This window comes from Lepidochelys kempii, chromosome 12, assembly GCF_965140265.1.
Source record: "Lepidochelys kempii isolate rLepKem1 chromosome 12, rLepKem1.hap2, whole genome shotgun sequence".
In the NCBI taxonomy this organism is placed as follows: Eukaryota; Metazoa; Chordata; order Testudines; family Cheloniidae; genus Lepidochelys; species Lepidochelys kempii.
The window spans coordinates 3,277,677-3,302,985 of record NC_133267.1 but is presented as its reverse complement, the minus strand read 5'-3'; the positions used below and the strand labels follow the sequence as shown (position 1 = coordinate 3,302,985).

At 50.7% G+C, this 25,309-nt stretch overlaps 1 protein-coding gene across 8 annotated transcripts in view; it reads right to left on the bottom strand.

Moving 5' to 3' along the window:
• The window catches only part of VAC14 (VAC14 component of PIKFYVE complex), a 202,791-nt gene that overhangs the window by 131,901 nt on the left and 45,581 nt on the right, over positions 1-25,309 (bottom strand). For all 8 annotated transcript variants that reach the window (XM_073307160.1, XM_073307162.1, XM_073307161.1 and 5 more), the window contains 2 exons: positions 21,778-21,922; positions 19,682-19,747 (listed from right to left, as the gene is read on the bottom strand). In XM_073307160.1, the coding sequence (XP_073163261.1) occupies positions 19,682-19,747; positions 21,778-21,922 (211 nt within the window). The remainder of the gene's footprint in view (positions 1-19,681; positions 19,748-21,777; positions 21,923-25,309) is intronic.

The window sequence follows — 25,309 nt, the reverse complement described above, 5'->3', positions numbered from 1 at the left end:
ATCCTTGCCTCAGCATGTAGGCTACTTAAGAAACCCTAAGTGTGCCTGCAGGTGCATTCCCTGAGGGCTAATGGAGCCAACCACATGGTTGAGGAGGTTATTCAAGCCCTGCAAATATCCTCCAGAAAACAGAAGGGATCAGAACTACAAAGGTAAGAGAGTCAGGAGGGCGAAGAGGGAATTTGAAGAACAATTAGCCAGCCATGTAAAGGCCGATACGTTATTTAATCCATCGGAAGTAGGAAGGCAGTGAAAGAATCTTTAGACCCACAAGATCACCAGGGAGTAAATGGAGCAACTAAGGAGGATAAGGACAACATGGTGAAGCCTGAAGCCAAGCAGAGGGCATCAGGACAGCACCAGTCTTTCATCTGCTCTGGTCAGGCAATAAGGAGGACATGTGAATTAGACAGCATCCCGAGAGGAGATAAGAGAGCAAATGAAAAAATAAAGACAAGGGGTGTCCACTAGTTAGGATGATAGTCTAGAACTCTGGACACCTGGGTTCAATTCCCTGCTCTGTCACAGACTCCATGTGTGACCTTGGGTGGGTCACTTAGCCTCTGTGCCTCAGTTTCCCCATCTGTAAGATGGGGATAGCAGCCCTGCCTTGGCTCACATGGGGGTTGGGAAGATAAATACATTAAAGACTGAAGTACTCAGATGCTACAGTAAGGACCTCAACTACCAGAGAGAGAGAGACCGCGCGCACGCAAATGCAACAAGTAACCAGGCTTCTCCTGGACAGATTAAAACGCTGCAAAGCCACTCAGAAAAGATGTCCTCAAAATTCAGCTGTTTTCCCCAAGCTCCAGGAAGAGAAGCTGGCAGTGCATTGCTGAGACAGTCCTCAGAAGGCCTGTTCTACACTAGCAGCGATACTGGGTGCAGCTTCTATTGGCAAAACCGTGTATTCCAGAACACATCCCATCCCCCTGCAGCAAAAGAAATTCTAAGAACAGCCGCAGCTTTCCTAGTGTAATTCCCTCTCCACTTGGGGCTTTTGCCAGCACAACTGTGTCACTCCACGATCGCTCTTCATGCTCCTGCCCAACACAGCTAGGTGGGCAACAGCACCTTGTGCAGGCCTAAGCACCATGCTTTCCTGCTTGCAGCCTGTAACTATGTCCCGGGCTGCAATTTCCCCTGGAGCCCCTGGGAAGCCGGCCTCAGTGCCAAGGGCAAGCCCTGTCCTTAGAGAGGCAACTGCAGCATGTTAAGAGATGGTTCAGAAACCTTCCGTTCCCCTTTGACATCCCACGCCAGACCCATCTTATTCTCTTTTCAGCCTGCAGCAAATGAAGGGCTGCCAGAGCCTCATTCCACAGAGCAAAGCCCTCCAAGGACCCCTAGTGGTGAGATGCCGGTCAGCGCTCCATTGCACTCGGCACAGGGTGGTTAGGAATCAGGGCACATACTGGTTGAGGGCAGTGGGCTATTCATCCCACACGAAGGCTGGCTACGCTGTGACTTGAATGCAGCCTCATTCTATAGAAGTGGACAACTAGGTTTCTTCCCAACACATTCGGAAGTTTGGGGGATTTTTAATTTATTTTTCTTCTAAATGCACGCTGGAGGGGTGGGAGGTGAGAAGAAACCAAGGGAAGGCAGCACAAGAGCCAAGAATGAGAGCCCCGTTGCTGGCAAGGCCCCAAAACCAAGGCAGTGTGAAAAGTAAACTTGCATTCCTTCCTCATCAGTGTTAAAAGAGAAACCCCCATCAATCTTCCCACGACAATTTAACTGTACCTCTTTTCAGGCCCCCATCACCAGGGAAGAAAGGGGACGGCGACCTTTGCCTTCTGACAGACAATTTCACAGCTACCAAATTTCTGCTTCAGTTCAACCCTGATCCAAATTTCTTTTATAATGAAGAGGATGGGAGAGGGGAGGATGGGGGGGGGGGGGAGAAGGCAAAGAGTATAGGAGTGGGAAGTTTCTCCCCATCCCTGAAAATCTGTACACTTAAGCTGCCCCCCCCAAAAGCTGCACACAAAAGTGTGGCATGGATTACTTAACTGATCCTGTGTGCACAAATACTTGACTACACAACTGTGGTTGCTGTATGTGAAAAGTCTGATGCAGAAATGCACACAAGTTTGCTCCCCTCAAAACTCTCTGAAACTGAAGCCTGCTATACAGTGGGACAGCGAATGTGCAAGGAAGTCAAATGCATAAAGCAGTGAGGCTATATCCGGGCAATACATTCACTTAACATCAAGCAGCAACAGCCTTTAGCCCTTCAGGAGGGTAATGATGGTAGCTGGCTGAGAGCAAACTGATCAGGACTGAAGCCATTTTGTAACACTGACAGACCTGTCATCTCTCAGGATGGGTGCCCAGATCACTTGAGGCAGATTTTCAGAAACGTGTGTAATTAGTGCACAGAGTTTCACACCTCATCTGATGCCAGATGGTGCACAGAGCATCACAGAAGCTAGGTATGAATGCACTGCAACCACCAGCACTAGGGATGAAGCACCAGAGGCCCATTGAGGTCTGGGTTCTAAAACAGTAGAGAGATCTGAACTGTAGGGCGGCCTGGAGGGGTCAGACCTTGCCCGCCCTGCACTGCTCTGCAGGAGACACAGCAGGATGCATGATGCCTGTCTGCAGTGTCACATGAATAAGCAACATGTCAATCAGCATGAGTAACCTCTGGGGAGCAGAGGGACAAGAGAGCAAGACTTGCTAAAAGCCACTTGGACTTTGCATCTGCAAACACCTGTCTTTTTCCCAGGTCCCTCCTCCTGATACAGGGGCAGCAAGTGACCAGTCACAAGAGGGAGCCTGCCACAGACCACAGTACAACTAGGACTGAGCAAAGGCTACTTCCATCTTAGGACGGGCCAGTGAAATCGTGTGCTGGGGTAGGCAGCAGGCACCATAAAACCCAGCGGCACAAGGATGGGACAGCAAGAAGCTGGAAGGCGGGAGCACCAGCTACTGAGAGTACTTCACCCTTCTACATCGTCGTTGTCCCCCAGCCTAGGATCTCAGGGCTGTTTAGACAAGCCAGTGAATTCATACTTGTTATAGGCAAGTCACATCCTCATTGTACACGTGGAGAAACTGCCTCACCTTTCTGCGCCTCAAAGCACAGAGCCAGTGGTAGACGAACAGAAAAAGGGTTGCCAGAGTCCCAATGCCACGCTTTAACCAGCGGCCCCTGCCTGGTCTCCAAAACACAGGGACACCATGACTAGGTAAGTGCCAGCAAAGGGCATCACTTGCAACCCCCCAGGCTGCAGCAGCCACTCATTTTAAGACATGCAATGATCGGCACCTGCTGAAACCTCCCAAGTCACAGGCAGAGGTAACATCCCCAGAATTTGATACGGAAAGCATAGGGTGCTTCTGGGTAGCGTGGGGGAAGGGTGCCTGCCTTACTGTTCAAATAACTGCAGCCCTACTGGCACAGAGGACTTGGGCCAACTGGCAGCTTCCTGCTCCCGTCTTCCCCCGGGCCACTCCTCTGATCATTAGAGGTGCATGCACAGGGTTCTTGCAAGTGCCCTTGCTTTGCCCTTCAGTCTCAGCGAGCAGGGGGTCTCGGGAAAGGGCCACCACCACAACCGCATCCATCAGGAATCCCATACGGAAGTGCTGCTTGCAGGCGTGTCAAATTGGATTGCAAACATCTTCCAGGATCCAACTTCTATTTGATTGAATTTCTTTGCATTTATCCTCCCCTGGCCTCCCTGCCTCCTTGAAAGCAAATATCCTCCCAAATTCAGTTCCTAATGAGCTCAATACTCCCAGGAAAGTTTTGCCACTAAATACAATTAAAACAAAATTCACACACACAAGTGTCCCTTCCTCGCCTTGCTGGTAACCACCACACAGTTCAGTTTAGAATGCCAAGCGGTCAGCATTCAGCCCCAGGCCTGGAGGAAGCTACTGTACAGAGCTGACTGGAGCCAAGAGCAGATCACAGACCTGTATCAGCTGTGCCATCTCGCTCCGGCAGTATTTATGTTGATCTCCCTCTCACACAGACTGAGCGTTATCACACTTAAAAAGCCAGGGATTTACATACAGGCTGTCTATACAAATGAGAAATTAACATGCCCCACATGCTAGCTTCACTGATCAGTCACTTGCTATTGGGGCCCACCGACACCCCAAACCCACCCCACAGATTTAAGTGCCTTAGGGCAGGCATTCTGTTTGGCAGACTTGCTTGTGAAGTTCCTATTGCCCTTTGGGTGCTCTAAGAAATAAAGCTGAATCCAAGGCCTGAGGCGAGAACAAAGGAGTAAGGAAGTGAATCTCAGGTCATGTTAAGTTCCCTGTACTCTCTTTTTGATGCACCCTATATTTTATCCTCTTTGCTTCGCATGGGGTCCCGTATTTTGGCCATGGCAAGTTGAAAGCTTAAAGCTGCAGTACATTGGGTCTAAAACCAACAGAGCAAAACTAAAAAGCAACCTGAACAAAGAGCTATTCACTTTGGTGAAAGTTTTTGTTTAGCATCATTGTGCTTGCAATCCATGCCGCACTGAGGAAAGTTCTCTGGGCTTTACTGCCCAAGCTCATCCCAGAGGCCAGGCAGTGCATCAAGGTTTGTACCCCTGCAGGGAGGGTGGCTGGTGGTGGGGAGGGTTAGCAGCACAGGGGAGCAGGGTCACGGTTAGGGTGAGTGTGGCCAGGGGAAACTGATGTGACAAACTTTAGCAAAATCCGGAATTCTCTATCAATCATCCTGGATTCCGCTCCCCTCAGGTTTAAACACTAACATAATGAGTGACACAAAATATTTAATACAAAGCCACCACCCTTTTCACAGCTGGCTGAAAGTTTTATGAGAAGTCCTCTGGTTTATTTTTTCCTCCCCAGATGTGAATGTTGGAAATTGGGGGCAATGTTAATCAACCACACCACCCATGCAAATAACTGACTACCAACTGGCTCGTCAGAAGTAACTCTGTTCTCCCCCTTGAGCTTCCAATGCCCTCCCTCCTTTAGAATCGTTGGTTTCTTCATGAGAAAGAATGGATATTTTTTATAAACTCATGCCCACACGGGGGGGGGGGGGGATATTGCTGAGGGAGCCATTCAGAATGGCTGTAACAATTCATTTACTGACTTGGCACTTCAGTTAACAGCAGACTTCATTGACCCAAAAGGTAGGTACTGCCTGAGACACCTGTATCTTCTCCTTGCTCCTCACCGGAAGAGAACTGGAGCAAGTTAGTCCTCATGCCACAATGGGATCATTTCACTTTGTGATTTCTCCTCAATTCTGATGCCCACTCAATTGGCTTGCATTAGGTTGATGAATTTTCAAAGAACCATTTAGCACAAAGTAATTCTCATGTTCCAAGTGATCTAAGCACTAGTCCTAAAAGCAGCCTAGGAAGGAGGTGGGCACCATCCCTATTTTATGGCTGGGGAATCTGTAGTGATCGGTGTAAAAGTGTGCCTTTGTTCACACAAAGATTGGCTATGGCTCTGAATACACAGAGAGAAGATCTGAATGAGAGGTGCGGTCTTTACAAAGTCATCTTTGAAGTTTGCCTGGGATCTGTGCTGGTGAGTATCTGGGTGTGTTTGGTGAGAGGATCGGAGTGTTTGTAGTGAGGGCAGCTTGAAAGTTTGAGTGAGTGCTTGACTGGTTGGCTGAAAAGGGCGGGAGTTGGAAGTGTTTTGTTTCAGGTGAGCCTGGCTCTTTAAACAAGCCGGCGCTCCGCGAACCAGATGAGCGGCGGGGAACCAGCTGAGCAGTGGGGGACAGCAGAGCAGCAAAACAGCAGGAGTTTGCCTGGGAGTTCGCCTGGAATGAGCCCACTGAGGCTTACACCCTAACGACTTCTCTGAGTAATTACTGCATCTCCTGAGGAAGCTCATAGTAGGAAGGTAATATGGATGGGGAGTGTTCAAGTGTTGTGATCTGCACCGGATGTGCCTTGTTTGTCTTTCCTCCAGAGGTCAGAAGTGACTTTGTGTGTACAAAGTGCAAGCTGGTCTCCATATTGGAAGAGAAGGTTCAAGGTCTGGAGCAACAGGTATCGACCCTGCAATGCATCAGAGAAACTGAAGATTTCCTGGACGGACGTCAGGATATGCTTCTACGGGCACAAGGTTCTGAAGATTCAGAGCAGGCTGCACAGAGCAGACAGGAGGACGGTGAAGAAATCTGGCAACATGTGACCTCCAGAAAAAAAAGGGGGAATGTCCATGTACCAGCAACGCGGATACAAGTAAGTAACCGTTTTCATGTTCTCTCCACAGGTACCATTGTGGGGAGTGGCCCAGATGATACGTCTGGGGGAAGGGAGCAGAAGGAGACTCCACCAGTTGAAAGGCATGAGATGCCCTGTCCTAGGGTTGGGGGTTCCACGACCACCACTCCCAAGAGAAGGAGGTAGGTGGTGGTGGTCGGGACTCTCTCCTCAGGGGGACTGCGTCATCTATCTGCCGCCCTGACCGGGAAAACAGAGAAGTCTGCTGCTTGCCAGGGGCTAAGATTCGCGATGTGACGGAGAGTCTGCCGAGACTCATCAAGCCCTCGGACCGCTACCCCTTCCTGCTTTTCCACGTGGGCACCAATGATACTGCCAAGAATGACCTTGACCGGATCACTGCAGACTACGTGGCTCTGGGAAGAAGGATAAAGGAGTATGAGGCGCAAGTGGTTCTCTCATCCATCCTCCCCGTGGAAGGAAAAGGCCTGGGTAGGGACCGTCGAATCGTGGAAGTCAACGAATGGCTACACAGGTGGTGTCGGAGAGAAGGCTTTGGATTCTTCGACCATGCGATGGTGTTCCAAGAAGGAGGAGTGCTAGGCAGAGACGGGCTCCACTTAACGAAGAGGGAAGAGCATCTTCACGAGCAGGCTGGCTAACCTAGTGAGGAGGGCTTTAAACTAGGTTCACTGGGGGGAAGGAGACCAAAGCCCTGAGGTAAGTGGGGAAGCGGGATACCGGGAGGAAGCACGAGCAGGAGCGTGTGAGAGGGGAGGGCTCCTGCCTCATACTGAGAACAAGGGGCGATCAGCGAGTTATCTCAAGTGCCTATATTCAAATGCACAAAGCCTGGGAAACAAGCAGGGAGAACTGGAGGTCCTGGCAAAGTCAGGGAATTATGATGTGATTGGAATAACGGAGACTTGGTGGGATAACTCGCATGACTGGAGTACTGTCATGGATGGGTATAAACTGTTCAGGAAGGACAGGCAGGGCAGAGAAGGTGGGAGTTGCACTGTATGTAAGGGAGCAGTATGACTGCTCAGAGCTCATGTATGAAACTGCAGAAAAACCTGAGAGTCTCTGAATTAAGTTTAGAAGCCTGAGCAACAAGGATGATGTTGTGGTGGGAGTCTGCTACAGACCACTGGACCAGGGGGATGAGGTGGACAAGGCTTTCTTCCGGCACGTCGCAGAAGCTACTAGATCGCAGGTCCTGGTTCTCATGGGAGACTTCAATCATCCTGATATCCGCTGGGAGAACAATACAGCGGTGCACAGACAATCCAAGAAGTTTTTGGAAACGGTAGGGGACAATTTCCTGGTGCAAGTGCTGGAGGAACCAACTAGGGGCGGAGCTCTTCTTGGCCTGCTGCTCACAAACCGGGAAGAATTAGTAGGGGAAGCAAAAGTGGATGGGAACCTGGGAGGCAGTGACCATGAGATGGTTGAGTTCAGGATCCTGACACAAGGAAGAAAGGAAAGCAGCAGAATACGGAGCCTGGACTTCAGAAAAAGCAGACTGACTCCCTCAGGGAAATGATGGGCAAGATCCCTTGGGAGAATAACATGAGGGGGAAAGGAGTCCAGGAGAGCTGGCTGTATTTTAAAGAATCCTTATTGAGGTTACAGGGACAAACCATCCCGAATGTGTCGAAAGAACAGTAAATATGGCAGGCGACCAGCTTGGCTTAACAGTGAAATCCTTGCTGATCTTCAACACAAAAGAGAGGCTTACAAGAAGTGGAAGATTGGACAAATGACCAGGGATGAGTATATAAATATTGCTTGGGCATGTAGGAATGGAATCAGGAAGGCTAAATCACACCTGGAGTTGCAGCTAGCGAGGGATGTTAAGAGTAACAAGAAGGGTTTCTTCAGGTATGTTGGCAATAAGAAGAAAGCCAAGGAAAGTGTGGGTCCCTTACTAAATGAGGGAGGTAACCTAGTGACAGAGGATGTGGAAAAAGCTAATGTACTCAATGCTTTCTTGGCCCCTGTCTTCACGAACAAGGTCAGCTCCCAGACTACTGCACTGGGCAGCACAGCATGGGGAGAAGGTGACCAGCCCTCTGTGAAGAAAGAAGTGGTTCGGGACTATTTAGAAAAACTGGACGTGCACAAGTCTATGGGGCTGGATGCGTTGCATCTGAGAGCGCTAAAGGAATTGGCGGATGTGATTGCACAGCCATTGGCCATTATCTTTGAAAACTCTTGGCGATCGGGGGAAGTCCCGGAAGATCGGAAAAAGGCTAATGTAGTGCCCATCTTTAAAAAAGGGAAAAAGGATGATCCTGGGAACTACAAGGAGGTCAGCCTCACCTCAGTCCCCGGAAAAATCATGGAGCATGTCCTCAAGGAATCAATTCTGAAGCACTTAGACAAGAGGAAAGGGATCAGGAACAGTCAGCATGGATTCACCAAGGGAAAGTCATGCCTGACTAATCTAATTGCCTTCTATGATGAGATAACTGGTTCTGTGGATGAAGGGAAAGCAGTGGGCGTGTTATTCCTCGACTTTAGCAAAGCTTTTGACACGGTCTCCCACAGTATTCTTGTCAGCAAGTTCAAGAAGTATGGGCTGGATGGATGCACAAGGTGGGTAGAAAGTTGGCTAGATTGTTGGGCTCAACGGTTAGTGATCAATGGCTCCATATCTAGTTGGCAGCCGGTATCTAGCGGAGTGCCCCAAGGGTCGGTCCTCAGGCCGGTTTTGTTCAATATCTTCATTAATGATTTGGAGGATGGTGTGGATTGCACCCTCAGGAAGTTTGCGGAGGACACTAAACTGGGAGGAGCGGTAGATATGCTGGAGGAGAGGGATAGGATACAGAGGGACCTAGACAAATTGGAGGATTGGGCCAAAAGAAATCTGATGAGGTTCAATAAGGACAAGTGCAGAGTCCTGCACTTAGGACGGAAGAATCCAATGCACCGCTACAGACTAGGGACCGAATGGCTAGGCAGCAGTTCTGCAGAGAAGGACCTAGGGGTGACAGTGGACAAGAAGCTGGATAGGAGTCAACAGTGTGCCCTTGTTGCCAAGAAGGCCAATGGCATTTTGGGATGTATACGTAGGGGCATTGCCAGCAGATCGAGGGACGTGATCGTTCTCCTCTATTTGACATTGGTGAGGCCTCATCTGGAGTACTGTGTCCAGTTTTGGGCCCCACACTACAAGAAGGATGTGGAGAAATTGGAGAGAGTCCAGCGAAGGGCAACAAAAATGATTAGGGGATTGGAACACATGACTTATGAGGAGAGGCTGAGGGAACTGGGATTGTTTAGTCTACGGAAGAGAAGAATGAGGGGGGATTTGATAGCTGCTTTTAACTACCTGAAAGGTGGATCCAAAGAGGATAGATCTAGACTATTCTCAGTGATAGCAGATGACAGAACAAGGAGTAATGGTCTCAAGTTGCAGTGGGGGAGGTTTAGGTTGGATATTAGGAAAAACCTTTTCACTAGGAGGGTGGTGAAACACTGGAATGCGTTACCTAGGGAGATGGTGGAATCCTCTTCCTTAGAAGTTTTTAAGGTCAGGCTTGCAAAGCCCTAGCTGGGATGATTTAGTTGGGATTGCTCCTGCTCTGGGCAGGGTGTTGGACTAGATGGCCTCCAGAGGTCCCTTCCAACTCTGTTATTCTATGATTCTATGATCTTAACCACGTTATACAGCTTCCTTTTGAAGTCTCTTTGCTCCTAACAGCAGTAAAACAAAGTAGAAGTAGGAAATATTCTCTGTTAGAAGGTGGGCATCTGAGACTGGGTGGGAATCAAAATTCTTGTTCCATCACATTCCTTCTGTGGCCTTGGGTGACTCAATGTGACATCTGATTCTATCCAGACTCACACCTCAAACATACTAATTCATCCAGGTTCCAGATTTCAGAACCTTTGTTGCTAGTGATGATGCACTAACTAGGCAGAAAGAACATGTCCCAGCCAGACTCCCACCCCACAGTGATGGTGCAATGTTTTTAGTTATGTGGGAAGAAAAAAATAGATATAATTTACTTGTAAAGTGAGCAAATTTGATCTGGAGTCACTGAGAGAAACAAGACTCAGCAATGCCATTTTCACAGAATTTGTTTTTCAGACTATCCCTGAACTTTAAGTCTGCCACGTTCACCTGAACAGGTCATTTAAGACCCAGGGAGGGGGGGGGGGGAGAATATTTAGACTCTTGAGCCAGGAATAAACATTACCTACTTCACGTAGCTGTTGTTCTTAGAGATGTGTTGCTCATGTCCATTCCATGTCATGGGTGCACACTGCATGCACAGTCATTGGAAAGTTTTACCTTAGTGGTATCTGTAGGGCTGGCTCTGGTGCCCCCTAGAGCCCTGTGCTCATGCACCGGTATACTGGGCAGCGCTGGCCTTATGCCTGCTCAGTTCCTTCTTGCCATCAACTCTGACAGCAGGGAAGCAGGGCGGGTGATGAAATGGACATGAGCAACACATCTCAAAGAACAGTTACAAGAGGTAGGTAACCGTTTTTTCTTTATGTCTATTTCATGTTAGGTAACTCAAGCAGTATCCCCGGAGGTGGGCTCAGAGTTAATTATCGTGTGGCATATAATACTGCTCTGCCGAAGCCAGCATCGTCCCGAGCCTGCTGGGTAACGGGATGCGAAGGTGTGGACAGAAGACCAGGTAGCGCCTCTACAGATGCCTTGAATCGGGACCTGTGCCAGGAAGGCTGCTGATGAGGCTTGTGTTCGGGGCGGTCACAATCGCCGACGGTGGCACTTTTGCCTGTTGATTACAAAACTTGATGTGGGCAGTTATCCACAAGGAGATTCTCTGAGAGGAGACCGGGTGACCTTTCATCCGGTCTGCCACTGCAACGAAGAGCTGTGTCGACTTACAGAAGAGTCTGGTTCTCTCAATGTAGAAGGCTAAGGCCCGCCTAACATCCAGGATATGTAACCTACATTCTTCGTCAGATTTATGAGGCTTTGGAAAGAACACCGGAAGGAATATGTCCTGATTATTGTGAAACTGCACCACCACCTTTGGTAAGAAAGCTGGGTGGGGCTGCAACTGGACCTTATCATTGTAGAACCCGGGTGGGGTGGTTCCTCTATGAGCACTCAAATTTCAGAGACTCTGCAAACCGAAGTGATTGCAACCAGGAAGGAGACCTTCCACAAGAGAAGCAGCAGAGAACATGAAGCTAATGGCTCAAAGGTGGGCCCGTGAGCCTTGACCGTACCAGGTTCTTGTCCCAAGGTGGGATAGGGTCAAGAACTTGAGAATAAAGTCGCTCCAGACCTTTCAAAAATCTAAAAGGTCATATCACAGGAAAAGACAGATCTACCCTGCAATGGAGGATGGAAGGCTGAGATGGCCACCAAGTGAACTTTGATTGACGAGAGTGCCAGACCTTGGTGCTTGAGATGCAGCAGGTAGTCTAGGAAACAGATTCTGGTCTGATGCCCAATACATAAAGTGCTTCCATTTGGCCAGGTAGATCACCCTAGCAGAGGGCTTTCTGCTACCCATCAGGACCTGCTGGACTTGTGCTGAGCATGCCTGCTCCTCTGCATTCAGCCATGCAGCAGCCGTGCTGTCAGGTGTGGGGATCCTAGGTTCGGGTGCAGCGGATGGCCATGGTTCTGGGACAGCAAGTCCAGCCAGACTGGGAGTTCCAACAGCGCTGCCTTGAGAGCTCTAACAGCGTGCTGAACCACTGCTGTGCAGCCATGCCAGAGCTATCGGGATCACCTTCGCCCTGTCCCACTTGATCTTCAAGAGGGTCCTGTGCACTAGAGGTAGTGGTAGGAAAGCGTACATCAGTGCCCCGAACAAGGCAGTGGCAGACAGGAAACATCTGTCAAGCCTGCAGATCAAGGAGAATCGATGACACTTCCTGTTCTGCCTGGACACAAACAGATCCATCTGGGAGGACCCCCCACCTCTGGGTGGAATAACCACCTGTGGTAAGATGAGAAGGACCTGCTGAGAAAATCTGCTAAGACATGCCTGGCCCCGGGAGGTGTGAAGCCACAAGATGAATTGTATGCTGTATGCAGAAGTCCCACAACCTGAGAGCCTCTTGACACAGGGCTGATGAGCAAGCCCCGCCCTGCTTGTTGATGTAGAACATCGCTGCAGTATTGTCCATTAGAATTTGGACCACCCCGCCCCTCATGTAGGGAAAGAATGTCTTGCAGGCCAGGCGTATCACCCTGAGTTCTCTGATATTTATGTGTAGGGAACGTTCTTCCCACAACCAGAGACCTTGTGTGCTGAGGTTGTTGAGGTGAGCTCCCCACTCTCAGTCCAAAGCATCGGAGACCAGTGTAACTGTCGAGCAAAGGGCTACAAAGGGGATCCCCTCCAACACCACACGTGGGGGTCTCCACCACACCAGGGATGACAATGTGCAGTGGAACTGTGACCACGAGATCCAGATAGCGTCTGCCAGAAGCATAAACCGAAGCCCGCCACGTCTGCAGGTGTCTAAGATGTGGTGAGCATGTCGGACCACATAAGTATGTGCTGCCATGTGGCCCAGCAACCTGAGGCAGATCCAGGCAGTTGTGAGCAGGTGGGTTCTCACATGGGTGATAAGGTCCGACATGGCCTTGAACCGTGACTCTGGCAAAAAGGCCCTGGCCTGGGTAGAATCAAACACTGCCCCTATAAATTCTATCCACTGAACCAGAATAAGGGTTAATTTTTGCTCATTTATGGATAGGCCCAGATCCTAACAAGTGGCCCACAGACTGAGGCTGTGCTAAACCTGTGCCTGTGACCTGCTTCTGATGCGCCAGTCGTTGAGGTATGGGTAAATCTGTAGGTCTCAGGTAAGCAGCTATTACCATCATACATTTCATGAAGACCCTTGGGGAGGAAGAGAGGCCAAAGGGCAGTGCTGTAAACTGGTAATGATGTTGGCCCACTATGAAACAGAGGAATCTCCTGTGTCCATGGAAAATAGATATGTGAAAATAGGCGTCCTTTAAATCGAGGGCGGCGTACCAGTCTCCTGGATTCAGAGAGGGGATGGAGGAGGCCAGGAAGACCATGCAGAACTTCAACTTCTTGAGATATTTGTTGAGGTGATGCAAGTCTAGGATGGGTCTGAAGCCTCCTTTGGCCTTTAGGGTTAGGAAGTATCAAGAACAAAATCCCTTCCCCCTCATATCTTGAGGAACTTTTTTTTTTTTTTTTACGGCCCCTATCCATAGGAGGGTCTCCACCTTCTTGATGAGAAGTCACTCGTGAGAAGGGTCCCTGAAGAGGGACAGGGAAGGGGGTAGAAGGGGGAGGAAAACTATAGGGTGTCCCCAGATGCTGTGGTGTGGAGCACCCAGTGGTCTGAAGTAATTTGGGCCCATGCAGCAAGGAACGGGGATAACTGGTTCAAAAATAAAAGTAGGGCTGGATCCAGGTGCAAGTCCAGTGCGTTGCCCTCAGGCGCACCATCAACTTGACTGCTGCAGACCACCTTGGTGGCGAAGGGGGCCCGGCTGAGGGGCCGAGGAAGATGTGGCAGAGTGATGGTGTTTATAACCCATCTCTTCTCCCGGAGGTGCTCTGCCGAGACAGGACTGAGCATCCAGGCGATAGCAGAGAGGCCGGAACTGCCTCCTAGAGGCCTGAGGTGCGTACAACCTGAGGAAGAGCAAGGTGGCCCTCGAGCCCTTCAGCCTAGTATCTCTCTCTGCTGCTAAAAAGGGTGTTGCCCTTGAAGGGGAGCTCCTGGATCAAGAGTTGGACCTCGTTCAATAGCCTACAGGACTGTAGCCACGAACTGCATCTCATAGCAATGGCAGACACCACCGGCTGTGCTGCAGAGTCAGCTGCGTCCAGCGCCGCTTGGAGAGAGGCCCTGGCCACCGCTCTGCTCTCTTCCAAGATTGCTGAGAATTTGTGCCTTGCCTCCTGGGTTAGAGAGTCTGAACTTGGCCATTGAGTCCCAGTGTTGTAACTGTACCATCCCAGCAGTGCCTGCTGATACGTAACTGTGGACTGGCTGTAGAAAACTTTTCTTCCAAAAAGTTTTTTAGCATCCTTGTTTTTAGAGGTTGTGCTAGATTGCCTATCTGTCCCATTCATTGGCAACTGATTTAGTTGGGGATTGGTCCTGCTTTGAGCAGGAGGTTGGACTAGACCTCCTGAAGTCCCTTCCAACCCTGATATTCTATGAACCAAGACCACCGGTGACCTGGGGGAGGGTGGGAATACATGTACTTGAACCCTTGGGCTGGGACACGGTACTTTTTCTCTGCCCTCTTTGATGGTGTTTGCCACAGTGCTCTGACAAGTTTCAGCACCCAGTCATACGCTGGTAGGGCCACGTTTGATGGGGCCACCGCAGCCAAAATATCAGACAGGCTGCCAGATGGCTCCTTGAGCTCCTCGATCTCCAGACCCAGGTTGGAGGCCACCCTCTCCAGGAGCTCCTGGTGGACACAGAAATCATCAGGCAGCAAAATGTTAGCTGGTCCAGCCACCGCCTGGCTGGGGGAAGAGGACAAGGAGGCAGCCACAGGCAGTGCGGCTGATTCTTCCTCGACCGCTGGTGCTGACTGCACAGATGCTGCTGGAATCTCGGTGCCGGGATCTGGTTCCGAGTCAGTTCCCGGTGCCGGTGGTGCCAGAGGCAAGGCTTGGGCCTTGGAAACTACCAAGGCGCCTGGATAGAATATGAGCCCAGCATGCGAGGGCACCCACAAGAAGTCCAATACACCCACTGATGTGGCCACTGGGCTAGGGACCGGAAGTCGGGCCTGCCACAGGCTCCAGCCCATAAGACCAGTGCCGGCGATGCCTCAGAGGTGTGGAAGGCTCACTCTCAGACCCCTAGGAGGACTCCTCCCTAGGAGACCAAAGTGGAGCTGAAGCGGGTGCATGCTGATAGCTGTGGCTGGCTAGAGAGCGGCACCACAGGGTCAGTGACTGGTGTCTCGGTGCCAGAGATGTACTTCATGGTACCAGGAGGGCAGAGACTGTGAGCGACAACATGGTGATGTGGAGTTCTGGGCTGGGAAAATGGGTGCCATGTCAGAGGTGCAGCTAGTGATCTCATTGCAGGTTTCTCTTTCAAGGGAACCACCTTTGAGGAGTCTGCCGAGGATGGGCCTGGGTATCAAGGCGTGGGTGGCACAGGGAGAGACATCAAGTCTCTTGTAGCCTGAAAGGCCTCCGGCTTTCAGGGAGCCAGGAAATGTTGCAGGCCCCGACCATGTCTGGGAGTTGGCGGTGGTTCCCAATTTCAGGGAAGGGACTGGAATGGGGGCAGGGAAGGGGGGGGTGGTACAATGATAAAACTGCAAGCTTTTAGATCAGTGGTTTCCCCAGCTTGCTACTGTATCTGCTGCTCTGGAGTTCCAGAAAGGAAATCACCTGCTCCAAATTCATTCCAGGTTATTCTTCTGTGTTACAGTGCCACTAACTCTGGGCTGCTCTGTCTCTGAATATCACCTGGCTGGCTCTGTTCTATGACTGCTTTCAGCAGGATTCTGAGAGCTGGGTCAGGGTTGGGAGAGGGAAAGAAGAGTTGAGACACAAAGATGATTCACAGAAAACTGAAGTGCGTTCTCAGGTACTGGGCTCTGCCCTGAGGGGAACACCTGGTCTGGCAAATCCGGTTCATAAGTCAAACTCGTGGGGGGTGAACAACATATAACATGATCAACTCCTACCTCACTGTCTCATCAAGTGCATTTCTTCCCTTCCTCTGGGACAGCTCATTTGGGAACAGTGCAGGGAGCGATTCAGGAGGACTGGGCTGCTGCAGTAAGGCATTAAATACTGTATAGACACCTTGCTCTACTATAGGTAGTGTTTAAGGCTGGCATCGAGACACACTAGCATGATCTTGCTGATCCTCGGAAGCCAGACGTCCCTTCAGCTCCAGCCCAGCATAGGACGATCACTCCAAATCAGCTTGAGGTTATGCTAGTAGGTCAACCTCTAATCACCTGGAGGATCAGCGGCTAGCACTGCTGCTCCCTCTTCGAGGGGGCAAGTACCCCCAGGGGAGGAAACACTGCACTCCAGTGTGTCACACTGCAGGACAACAGGCCACCTTCCCCAGGGACTTGTGAGGCACAGGAAGAATTATCACGCTTCTAGCCAGTACAAGGCTGGACTGTGCATTTGATGTTGCACTGCACGGTGTGTGGAGCCTTATAAACAAAAGGTGCCAGATTCCTGCCCCCATGGCCTTAGAACACACTGGAGAGGTGAAAGTGAATGTTACGATGCGGGCGTACTTAGAAACCCCCAAGAATATCCTGGTAAGGCTCTGTGCGTCTGCTCCAGATCACCCATACGCTACAGACAAGTCATAGCTTACAAATGGCTGCTGTGAAATTGTCTAGAGCAGGGAGTAAACCTGAAGCAGCGGTTCTCCAACTGTGGGTCGGGACCCCAAAGTGGGTTGCGACCCCATTTTAATGGGGTCACCTGGGGTGGCTTAGACTTGCTGGGGCACAGGGCCAGGGCCAAAGCCTGAGGGCTTCAGTCCTGGGTGGTGGGGCGAAGGTTACAGGCGCCCTTGCCTGGGGCTGAAGTCCTTAAGCTTTGGCCCTACAGCCTGGGGCAGTGGGGCTTGGGGTCGTGTAGTAATTTTTGTTGTCAGAAGGGGGTTGCGGTGCAATGAAGTTTGAGACCCCCTGACCTAAAGAAAAAGCTACCCCGAGCCGCTATAGTGCTACCTGTGGCAGTGTCAGAAATTGAATCCTAATCCCTTACCTCCAGTCCTCACTGCAGTCACGTTCACAATCTCCTCCCTCTTCCCACCCCTCCAAAAAAGCTATTTCGGGCATTCCCATTTCCACTTTAGCAGGAAGCGAACAAAGCAGGTTAGGAGCCAGCTGAGCAGTGTTATTTAATGGACTGAATCTTCTACGGATTTCCTAAGTTAAAAACATTTACATAAATCGGCAGGATTAAATAAATCTTCAAATTACTTTTGAGCTGATCCCAGTTACGTCACATGAAGGAAATGCATCACCGGGGTCCTTTCTGCATTGCTTATTTTTAAATACTAAAAAGAAACATAATTGTAACATGACTCATTGCAATTTCCTGCCAAACCAGAGTCTATCTGCAAGATATGGGCTTTCTAGAGCATTGCAAATGCAGATGGGATGCTTTGAAAACGCTTGCATCGTAAGCAGCAGGGTATGGAATGTGGCCATGCAGTCACTTGGATTTGCAAGTACAAATCATTCCCTTGATATTACTTATTTTCCCCATCTCTCAACAATCCCCTTAACCAAGGATTTATTCCAGGCTTGGCGACTTTGCCTTCCTAGTCATGCAGTCCAAAGCCGATATTTCATTATTTTCAATCCGCTGAGAAAGTCTAGCCTATGAGTCTACCAAAGACCACTAGTAGGGCTATGTGCATTAGGCATTTAACACCGGCTGCATTCCTGGCTTCTAACACAGCTAACATTAGCATCAGAAGTTAGGAACGCTATCGGCCTCTGATGGTAACTGCCAGATCTGCTAATGTCTAATGCAGGAAGGGCTTTATGAGTCACCTGATGAAGTAGTAAGGGGGAAGAGGTGAATGTTAGGGGCTGTGAGAATGGACCAGGGAAGGGTGATGCGGAGAAAAGAGAAGGAAGAGGAAATGGAGACGAGACAAGGAAAAGCCTACGTGCTCTCAGGAATGGGAGCATCTTGTTAGACAGGAAGCAAAGCAAAGTGCCTCCAGAATGCCATGCCAAGCACCAGGAAGTATCATAGAATATCAGGGTTGGAAGAGACCTCAGGAGGTCACCTAGTCCAATCCCCTGCTCAAAGCAGGACCAACACCAACTAAATCATCCCAGCCAGGGCTTTGTCAAGCCAGGCCTTAAAAACCTCTAAGGATGGAAGGTTTTGATGGGCAGCACCCAATTGCTGGGCCCAACGCAGGGAGCAAAGACTCGAGCATGCATGTTCCTTTTAGAATACTGACACCTACTTTGCTCATGGCAGAGACACTCTTGCTGATCAGTGAGAGGCTAATCCTGTCTTTCCCCAGCAATCAGAGAGACCCAGCAAATGCCAGGCAGAAGAGACCTCACACACTCCTGTTACAAGGTGCAGAGTCATCAATTCTGCAGCAGGAACAGCTCAAGAAGAATCGCTGGCAGACAAGAACAAAATATTCATCTGAAGATGTCAAAAGCGCATCACTCACCCAGGTTAAAATCCAAGCCCCCCCTGCCTTGAGGTAAATATTTCAATTTTACAGGCAAGAGCGAAGTGAAGCAAAGCATCTTTCCCAATGTCCCAGGGCATCAGCTTCAGAGTCAGAAATAGAACCCAGGAGTCCAACACCTAAGCCCCAGTTCTTACCACTGCAGGCAGTACTGCCAGCTGTTGTATTCCCTTGGCAGTAGCACGTTACCCTGGTATTTTGGTGTAGTTCTCTGCATTGCATGGCTCTAAGCCTAGAGCCTTATCCATTAAGCAACAACACGTAAGTGGAGACACCTGCCAAGGCAGGGCAAGGCCCTCCTTAGCTCTCCTAACTCTTGTTGCTAGTCAAAATCTCAGCACACCAGGCCAACACAACCCCAACACTGGCTGCAGCACACCAGCCAGGCCTAATCGCCCCACTCCCATGATCCCCCTCAGGCACAAATAACGAGGTAGTGTCTGATTTCTGAGCGAAAGGATATTGAAAGCAGCTTAATGTAACACTGAGTCTGACACAGATTGGTGAAATACTGGCTGCACCAGCTGAGAGCCAGGTACTGCATGTAGCCTATACCTGCACTGCCATGAAAGGTGTGTTTAACCACAGCACAACACACGAGCCACCCTGGTGGAGAGAAGGGACTGCAAGGCAGCCAGGCCAGGCCAACCATGGGCAAGAGAGTATAGGGTTGATTTCACCTAGCTACCTTGTGGTAAAAGCTGCAGGGCCTGGTCTCCACTAGGATATTGTGGTGGGCTAGCTACTGCACAAGAATTATCCTTCTGTAACACTTTATTTGGTTTCCACACTGCCCAGTAGAGTCAAGAAAGTAACCAACTGCAAATCAGGTGGAGCCCCTCCACCAAGGTTGGCCTTGTGCTGGGTGACTTGGGTCCTCTCCCCCAAACACAGGTCAGTAAAGGAGACAGCAGGGGTGCTCAAGCCCCCACCCACAATGGCCAGTCAGTAACAGATCAAGCTGGCCTTAACATCACCAGGCTTTGGCTCAGCAGCCCACTGAGGGGAGTAGGGAAGTTCACACACTAGAGTCACGGGGTTCATCCCAGGCTTGACTGTGGGAGTCTGAAATTACAGCTAGAGATGGGTTTGTCAGTAGACCCAGTGAGACAGCACTGGATTGGGTCACGTGCAGGGAACTCTCTGCAGCCACAAGGGCTAGACAATCCTGCAGAGCCAGAGAAGAGCTAATACAGCGAACTGGTGTGTTCCAACCTAGCTGCGCTGATCCAGGTTAGCCCAAAGGCTAAGATGAGAGCATGAGAGCTGGCAAGCACAGCCAAGGGGGTTTCTATATGAGGTGTAATACTCACCTCGTCTGACTCATCCGACAAGGTCCGCAGCAAAATGGGAAAGAGGCTGTCTGTATGCCGGAACATCTGAAACCAGAAAGACACATGGCCTCAGAGTCACACAGAGTCTGAAATATCCCCTCCCACACACCAGGAGCCATCCTCATCAGGGCAAAAGGCTAGTGCAGCTTTGCACGCATTTTTCAATTGTACTTGGAAAATCCCCCTCCCAGCTAGCTGGCAAGCTCTTCGAAGTAGGGAACAAAACAGTAGCTCTGCTGAAAGTATCAGTAGCAAACTTATTAGGCCAACAAGTACAATCCCGGGAGGACACACAGTTACTTGTTTGCTGAGCTGATTCCATACCTATCTAATGAGCAGGCAAATTTCTAGTGTGGGACACTGTCACTTTCCTACCCTTCCCAAGAGAGGAAAAGCCAGAAGAGACTTACAAGTGAAGAATTTCTTATTTAAACCATGGGTAGTTTTGGGGTGAATTTTTGGGCTCCTCTTTATGTGGAGCTGCAGCCACCATGGCATCAATTCAAATTCCACCTCCTGTCTGATTACACACATGGTTAATGAGACCTGATGTGCAAGAGGCAGTGTGAATGATGGCAGCTGCTCCCCCTAGAAAACTTATGACATGTCCTACAAGAACTGATCTGTTTTGGGAATGGTAGACAGCACCCCAGGGGAAGGAAGAGGGAGTTGCTTCCCCTCTACCTTCTCTTGGAAGAACCTCGCAATCTATAAAGGCCAAGTTCATTCCCTTCTCCTCCTCCAGAGGATTCTTGAAAACCTTGCCAAGACCTGATGTACACTAATACCCATGCATGGATCATACCCCAGATGTGCTTTAACTGCCGGCCAAGCTGTTCAGGATAGGGACTGTATCTGGTGACTTGGACACCTACCACCACAGAAGCCCTAATTCATCTATAGCACCACTTCCCAAGCACTCTCTCCCCTTGCAATGAGTCCACTGATAAAAGCTCAGCTACAGCAAGTCAGGAGCGACTGATCTAAAAGGTCCTTCCCAGGTGCTTCTCCAAATCTACTGACATTTCGCTCTTCCCCCTGACAGCTCGTCTAACAGGAAGAACCCCTGTGCCAAGTACTATGCCCGTTAGGCTGGCCTGCCTGCAGAGTCCTAGACAGTGTCCAATGGGAATAATGACCTGCAAAGGCAGTCGGAAGTTTCAGCTCTGATGGAAGAGCCCCAGAAACCACACACAGCTTTAAGGGAGAAACCAGCCCGGGTCTACCCCAGAGACGCTGTGCAGAGCAGAGTTTTCAGAGGCCTCTCGCTAGCAGTCCAGGCCCCACAACGGATCTACAGGGGTACCTATGGGAGGTCTACGGCAGCCTTCTCCTGAGAGGGAAGGCGGTGGCAAAGGACACGAGTCTGAAGGGCTAGGAGGGTGTGACAACTGTCAGCAGAACAGGTAACTTCTGAATGAACCCAAAGCTTGGTGTTTGATTCAGAAGCAGGGCAGAGGTTCAGCTTGGTTTTTATCCCTCAACCAGGAGCAGTGGTTTGCCTACCCACGCTATTAAGGGCCCTAATGTCAGAAGGGCTCATTTTGATGGAAGCCAGGGTATTGCTCATGTTTGTACGGACCATTTTCTGCAGTTAGATCCGCCTTCAATGCACTGCAGCCCAGCTAGGCTAGTGGCACCTTTAGAAAGAGCGCAGAAAGGCCCCCAACTGATTGTAAGCCTCAGGTTAATGGGCGCTGAGAACAAAGACTGTAGCTAGAGCCAAGTATGCAGCACTCTGCCAGAGTTACAACACCCCACTAGCTCCAGCCCTGCAGCTCATCCCCATGTCTGCCACTGCTAAACTGCAGCACCCCCATTACTCTAGCTCTGCAGCAGTTCCTTGCAATTGCAGCCAAGGGCTCCACCATACAGCTCTGCCAATGTACCTCCCCCCTACATGCAGTGCCCCCTGCTGGTCATAGAACATCGCTGAGGCACTGAGCCAGGACCACACACTGGCTTTGCAACAGACACAAGTGGTCAATGATAACCAGGCTGAGACCAAGGAGCTCCAACCCAGCTCCACAAAGGCAGCAGGCTATTGCACCAATTGTTTCACAAGCCAGACTTACCTTCCGTGGAGTCTTGATGTACAAGTGATAGAGCCATTTTAGGACTGCAATTCTGGTCATCATCCCGGTGGCTGTGTCGTGAAGGTGGCAGTCCAATACCTGCACTATCCCATCAAGGTTGAGGGTCACGGGGACCCGGTCAGTGCTGCACAGAAAACCAGGGGCGCAAAGACAGCAGTTGGTGGGCGCACGTGTCCCTGCGCTGCTCCAGCCCAGAAGCTTGGCCCCAGCACCCCCTCTTCCACAAATCAACTGGCAAGTGACCCCAGCTGCCTAGGCTTGCTGTCTTTCAGAGCTACACAAGAGCGAAGGAGCAATTTTACACAGTCCACAACTGACGAGAGCTGCTAAATTAATGGATTGGCTAACCAGGAACCCACTGCATGGAGGGGTGGCGGGGAAGAGAGAGGGATGGATGGATAGAACAAGCAGAGCCTGCGTATACCACTCAAATCAGATGGCCAGAGAACCTTTAGTATTGGGTTTATCATTCTGCTCCCCAAAGTCCTCTCCTCCCTAGGGCTGTTGTATCAGTGTTTGCAGCTCCTCTCTCGTTACATGTATTTCTACTCTGGGCATGAAGTGAAAGACTGAACAGTGCAATTCCATAGGCTAGAGGAGCACACACTTGCCCAGCCCCGCCGCAACATGCTACCCCTCCTACTTACTGTGACCCCAGGGATCAGGTGTGCCCGACAGCCTAGCTCCCAGCCCCTCACTCATCACTAGAAAAGCCTGGTTTGGCAGCTCTGCAGCCTGATGGGTTAAGCACTGGCTGAGGAGCTAAGAAACACAGGTTCAAGTCTTAGGTCTGTCTTATTGGAAGTAATATAAACCCCCAACCTGTATCTCCTGGGGGTTAGGAGGAAGCTTTCCTGGGGGTGGGTTGTCCCACAACTGCCTCTGTTACAGTTTCTTGAACCTTCCTGTAAAGCATCTGACAGGACACTGTACTTGAGGGAAAGCTGCTATTCTCTGAGCAGTTAGCGTGGCCCATTAATCTAGGTACATAAGGCCTTGATGACACAGGAGAATCTTGGAGGAACACGTCTGCAGAAACCCAAAGCTTTTCCTCCTCCCCCCCCTTTTCTTTTAAAGCCATAGCACCACAACCCTACTAAAGTCCTATTAGTGAGGGATTTCACACTAGGAAGCGGATGTGCTGGGAAGTGCTCTTCACTTCCCTGTCATACACTAACTGTTCCATCCCCATCTGAAAAGGGCATGGAAATACTCCTGTTGCCATGACCTAGAGGCCCAGCTATCTAAACACTAGAATGAGGATTCCTAGATATCATGATAGGTACATTAGGACAGGGGTGGGCAAACTTTTTGGCCCGAGGGCCACATCGGTGTTGCAAAACTGTACGGAAGGCCGGGTAAGGAAGGCTGCCCCTCCCAAACAGCCTTGCCCCCGCCCCCTATCCACCCCCTCCCACTTCCTGCCCCTGACTGCCCCCCTCAGAAGTACCGACCCATCTAACCCCCCTGCTCCTTGTCCCCTGACTGCCCCCCCAGGACCCCACCCCCTATCCAACCTCCTCTGCTCCCTGTCCCCTGACTGCCCCATCCCCTATCCACAAACCCCCCCCCCCCCCCCCCGGACTCCCATGCCTATCCAACCCCCCTGTTCCCTGTCCCCCCCACACAGAACCTCTGCCCATCCAACTGCCCCCTGACTGCCCCTCCCAGAACCCCAACTCATCCAACCCCTCCCACCCCCCCGCTCCCTGTCCCCTGACTGCCCCAACCCCTATCCAAACTCCTCCCCCCGGGACCCCATCTCCTATCCAACCACCCCCTACTGCCTGTCCTCTGACCACCACACCCCCGGAACCTCTGCCACATCCAACCGCCCCCTGTCCCCAACTGCCCCCGGGACTCCCTGCCCCTCATCCAACCCCCCTGCTCCCCACCCCTTACCATGCCTCTCAGAGCGGCAGGAGCTTGCAGCTCCGCTGCCCAGCTGGATCCAGCCATGCAGCCGCACTGCCTGGAAGGAGTGGCAGGTCAGAGCGCTGACGGCGCGGCGCGCTGAGGCTCTTGGGGAGGGGATGGGGGCTAGCCTGCTCAGCCAGGATGGTCCCGTGGGCCAAATGTGGCCTGCGGGCCATAGTTCGCCCACCTCTGTATTAGGAGAACCTAGCAGACAGCCTACTACTACGTTCCTTCAGCACTCTCCTCTGTTCCATAAAGCCTGCTCCTCCTACCCCCTGGATAACTTCTCCTACAGCCTGTCCCCACCTCACACTCCCCCAAAGGCCCTTTCAAGGGTTTTCTTGGTCGTCTTCACCAGCTTCTGCACTCATTCCCTCCAACCGCGTGAAGGCGGTTCCAAGCAAGCTGTTCTCGTCATCTCAGCCCCTTAGTCCAAAAGCACCTCCCCTTCATGATCTAGGCTCAGCTTATGACCTTTGGAATCAATTCTGTTGTTAAGTTATGGCAGATTCCACAGTGTCTCTGAAACGTGGTTCTAGTTCTATTCGATCAAGCCAGATTTCCACCAAGACTGAAGGTAGGGTCCCAGTCTGGTACTGACTCTACAAAATCCCTCTCAAATGTCCTTTGACCAGCCTACAGATGGTGTGGCTTAGTAGATTCTAAGGTTGTGGAAGACACGTTCTGTTTGCATTAGAGTACTCCAGGTATTCAGTGCACATTTCTACATGCTTAAGTAGCTGAACGTATCGATAGTCCTCCTGGGATTCTACCAAGGCCCACAGTCCTTTTTCAGTCAACAGTGAGACTGGTGATTGTTGTGGAAGAGTTTTTGAATGTTCACAATGCACTTTAGAGTGGTACCACTTTCTGTCCCAACAAGGCAACACACCCAGTGCCCACAGGTCAAATGTGCAGACCTCCTTTTCTCTGCATTCTTGAATAACATCTTCAGCAACTTAGACACAATACTGTGCAGTTTCTCAGACACAGAACCGGCGGCGGGAAGCAGGAACACCTTCCCCCCTGCCTGAATGCTTGTAGCCATTGGAGGGCCATCTCTCACATTCTGCTCACCATATTCCATTAATGCCAACACTGGTTTTTCAGTTGCTACTTTGATTTTGCTTCTCCATTTGCAGCCTGGGAACCTGCAAGTTAAGTGTCTAGAGAAGTATAGCCAGGGCAAAGCGCTTAATGGCTCATTCTAGGGTATGTTAAGAAAAGAAGAAGGGTATGCTAAGACAAAGAAAAAGGCAGCCAAAACTTCCTGAACAAGCTGTTCTAAAGTGCATTTCTCTCTCTTGCTTGCACGTGTGCGGATTTACCATCCTGATACAGACACCCACAATGGGGGAGAAGGAATCTTTCTAACATGCTCCCCCCACTTCTAAAAAGTTATGGACTTTCAGCATCTGCACCTGGCGGCGGGGGAGGGCGGGCAACATTGAAGCCAAGGTCAGACAGTAAAGAACGGAGCTGCTTGCAACACCGGTATTGAATCAGGAGTCTGTTTTCTTCCTCTCACTTTGTTTTCTTGGGAGGGGGGCCTATACCCAGCAGAAGGCAGTAAGAACTGAGCCTCATTACTTTC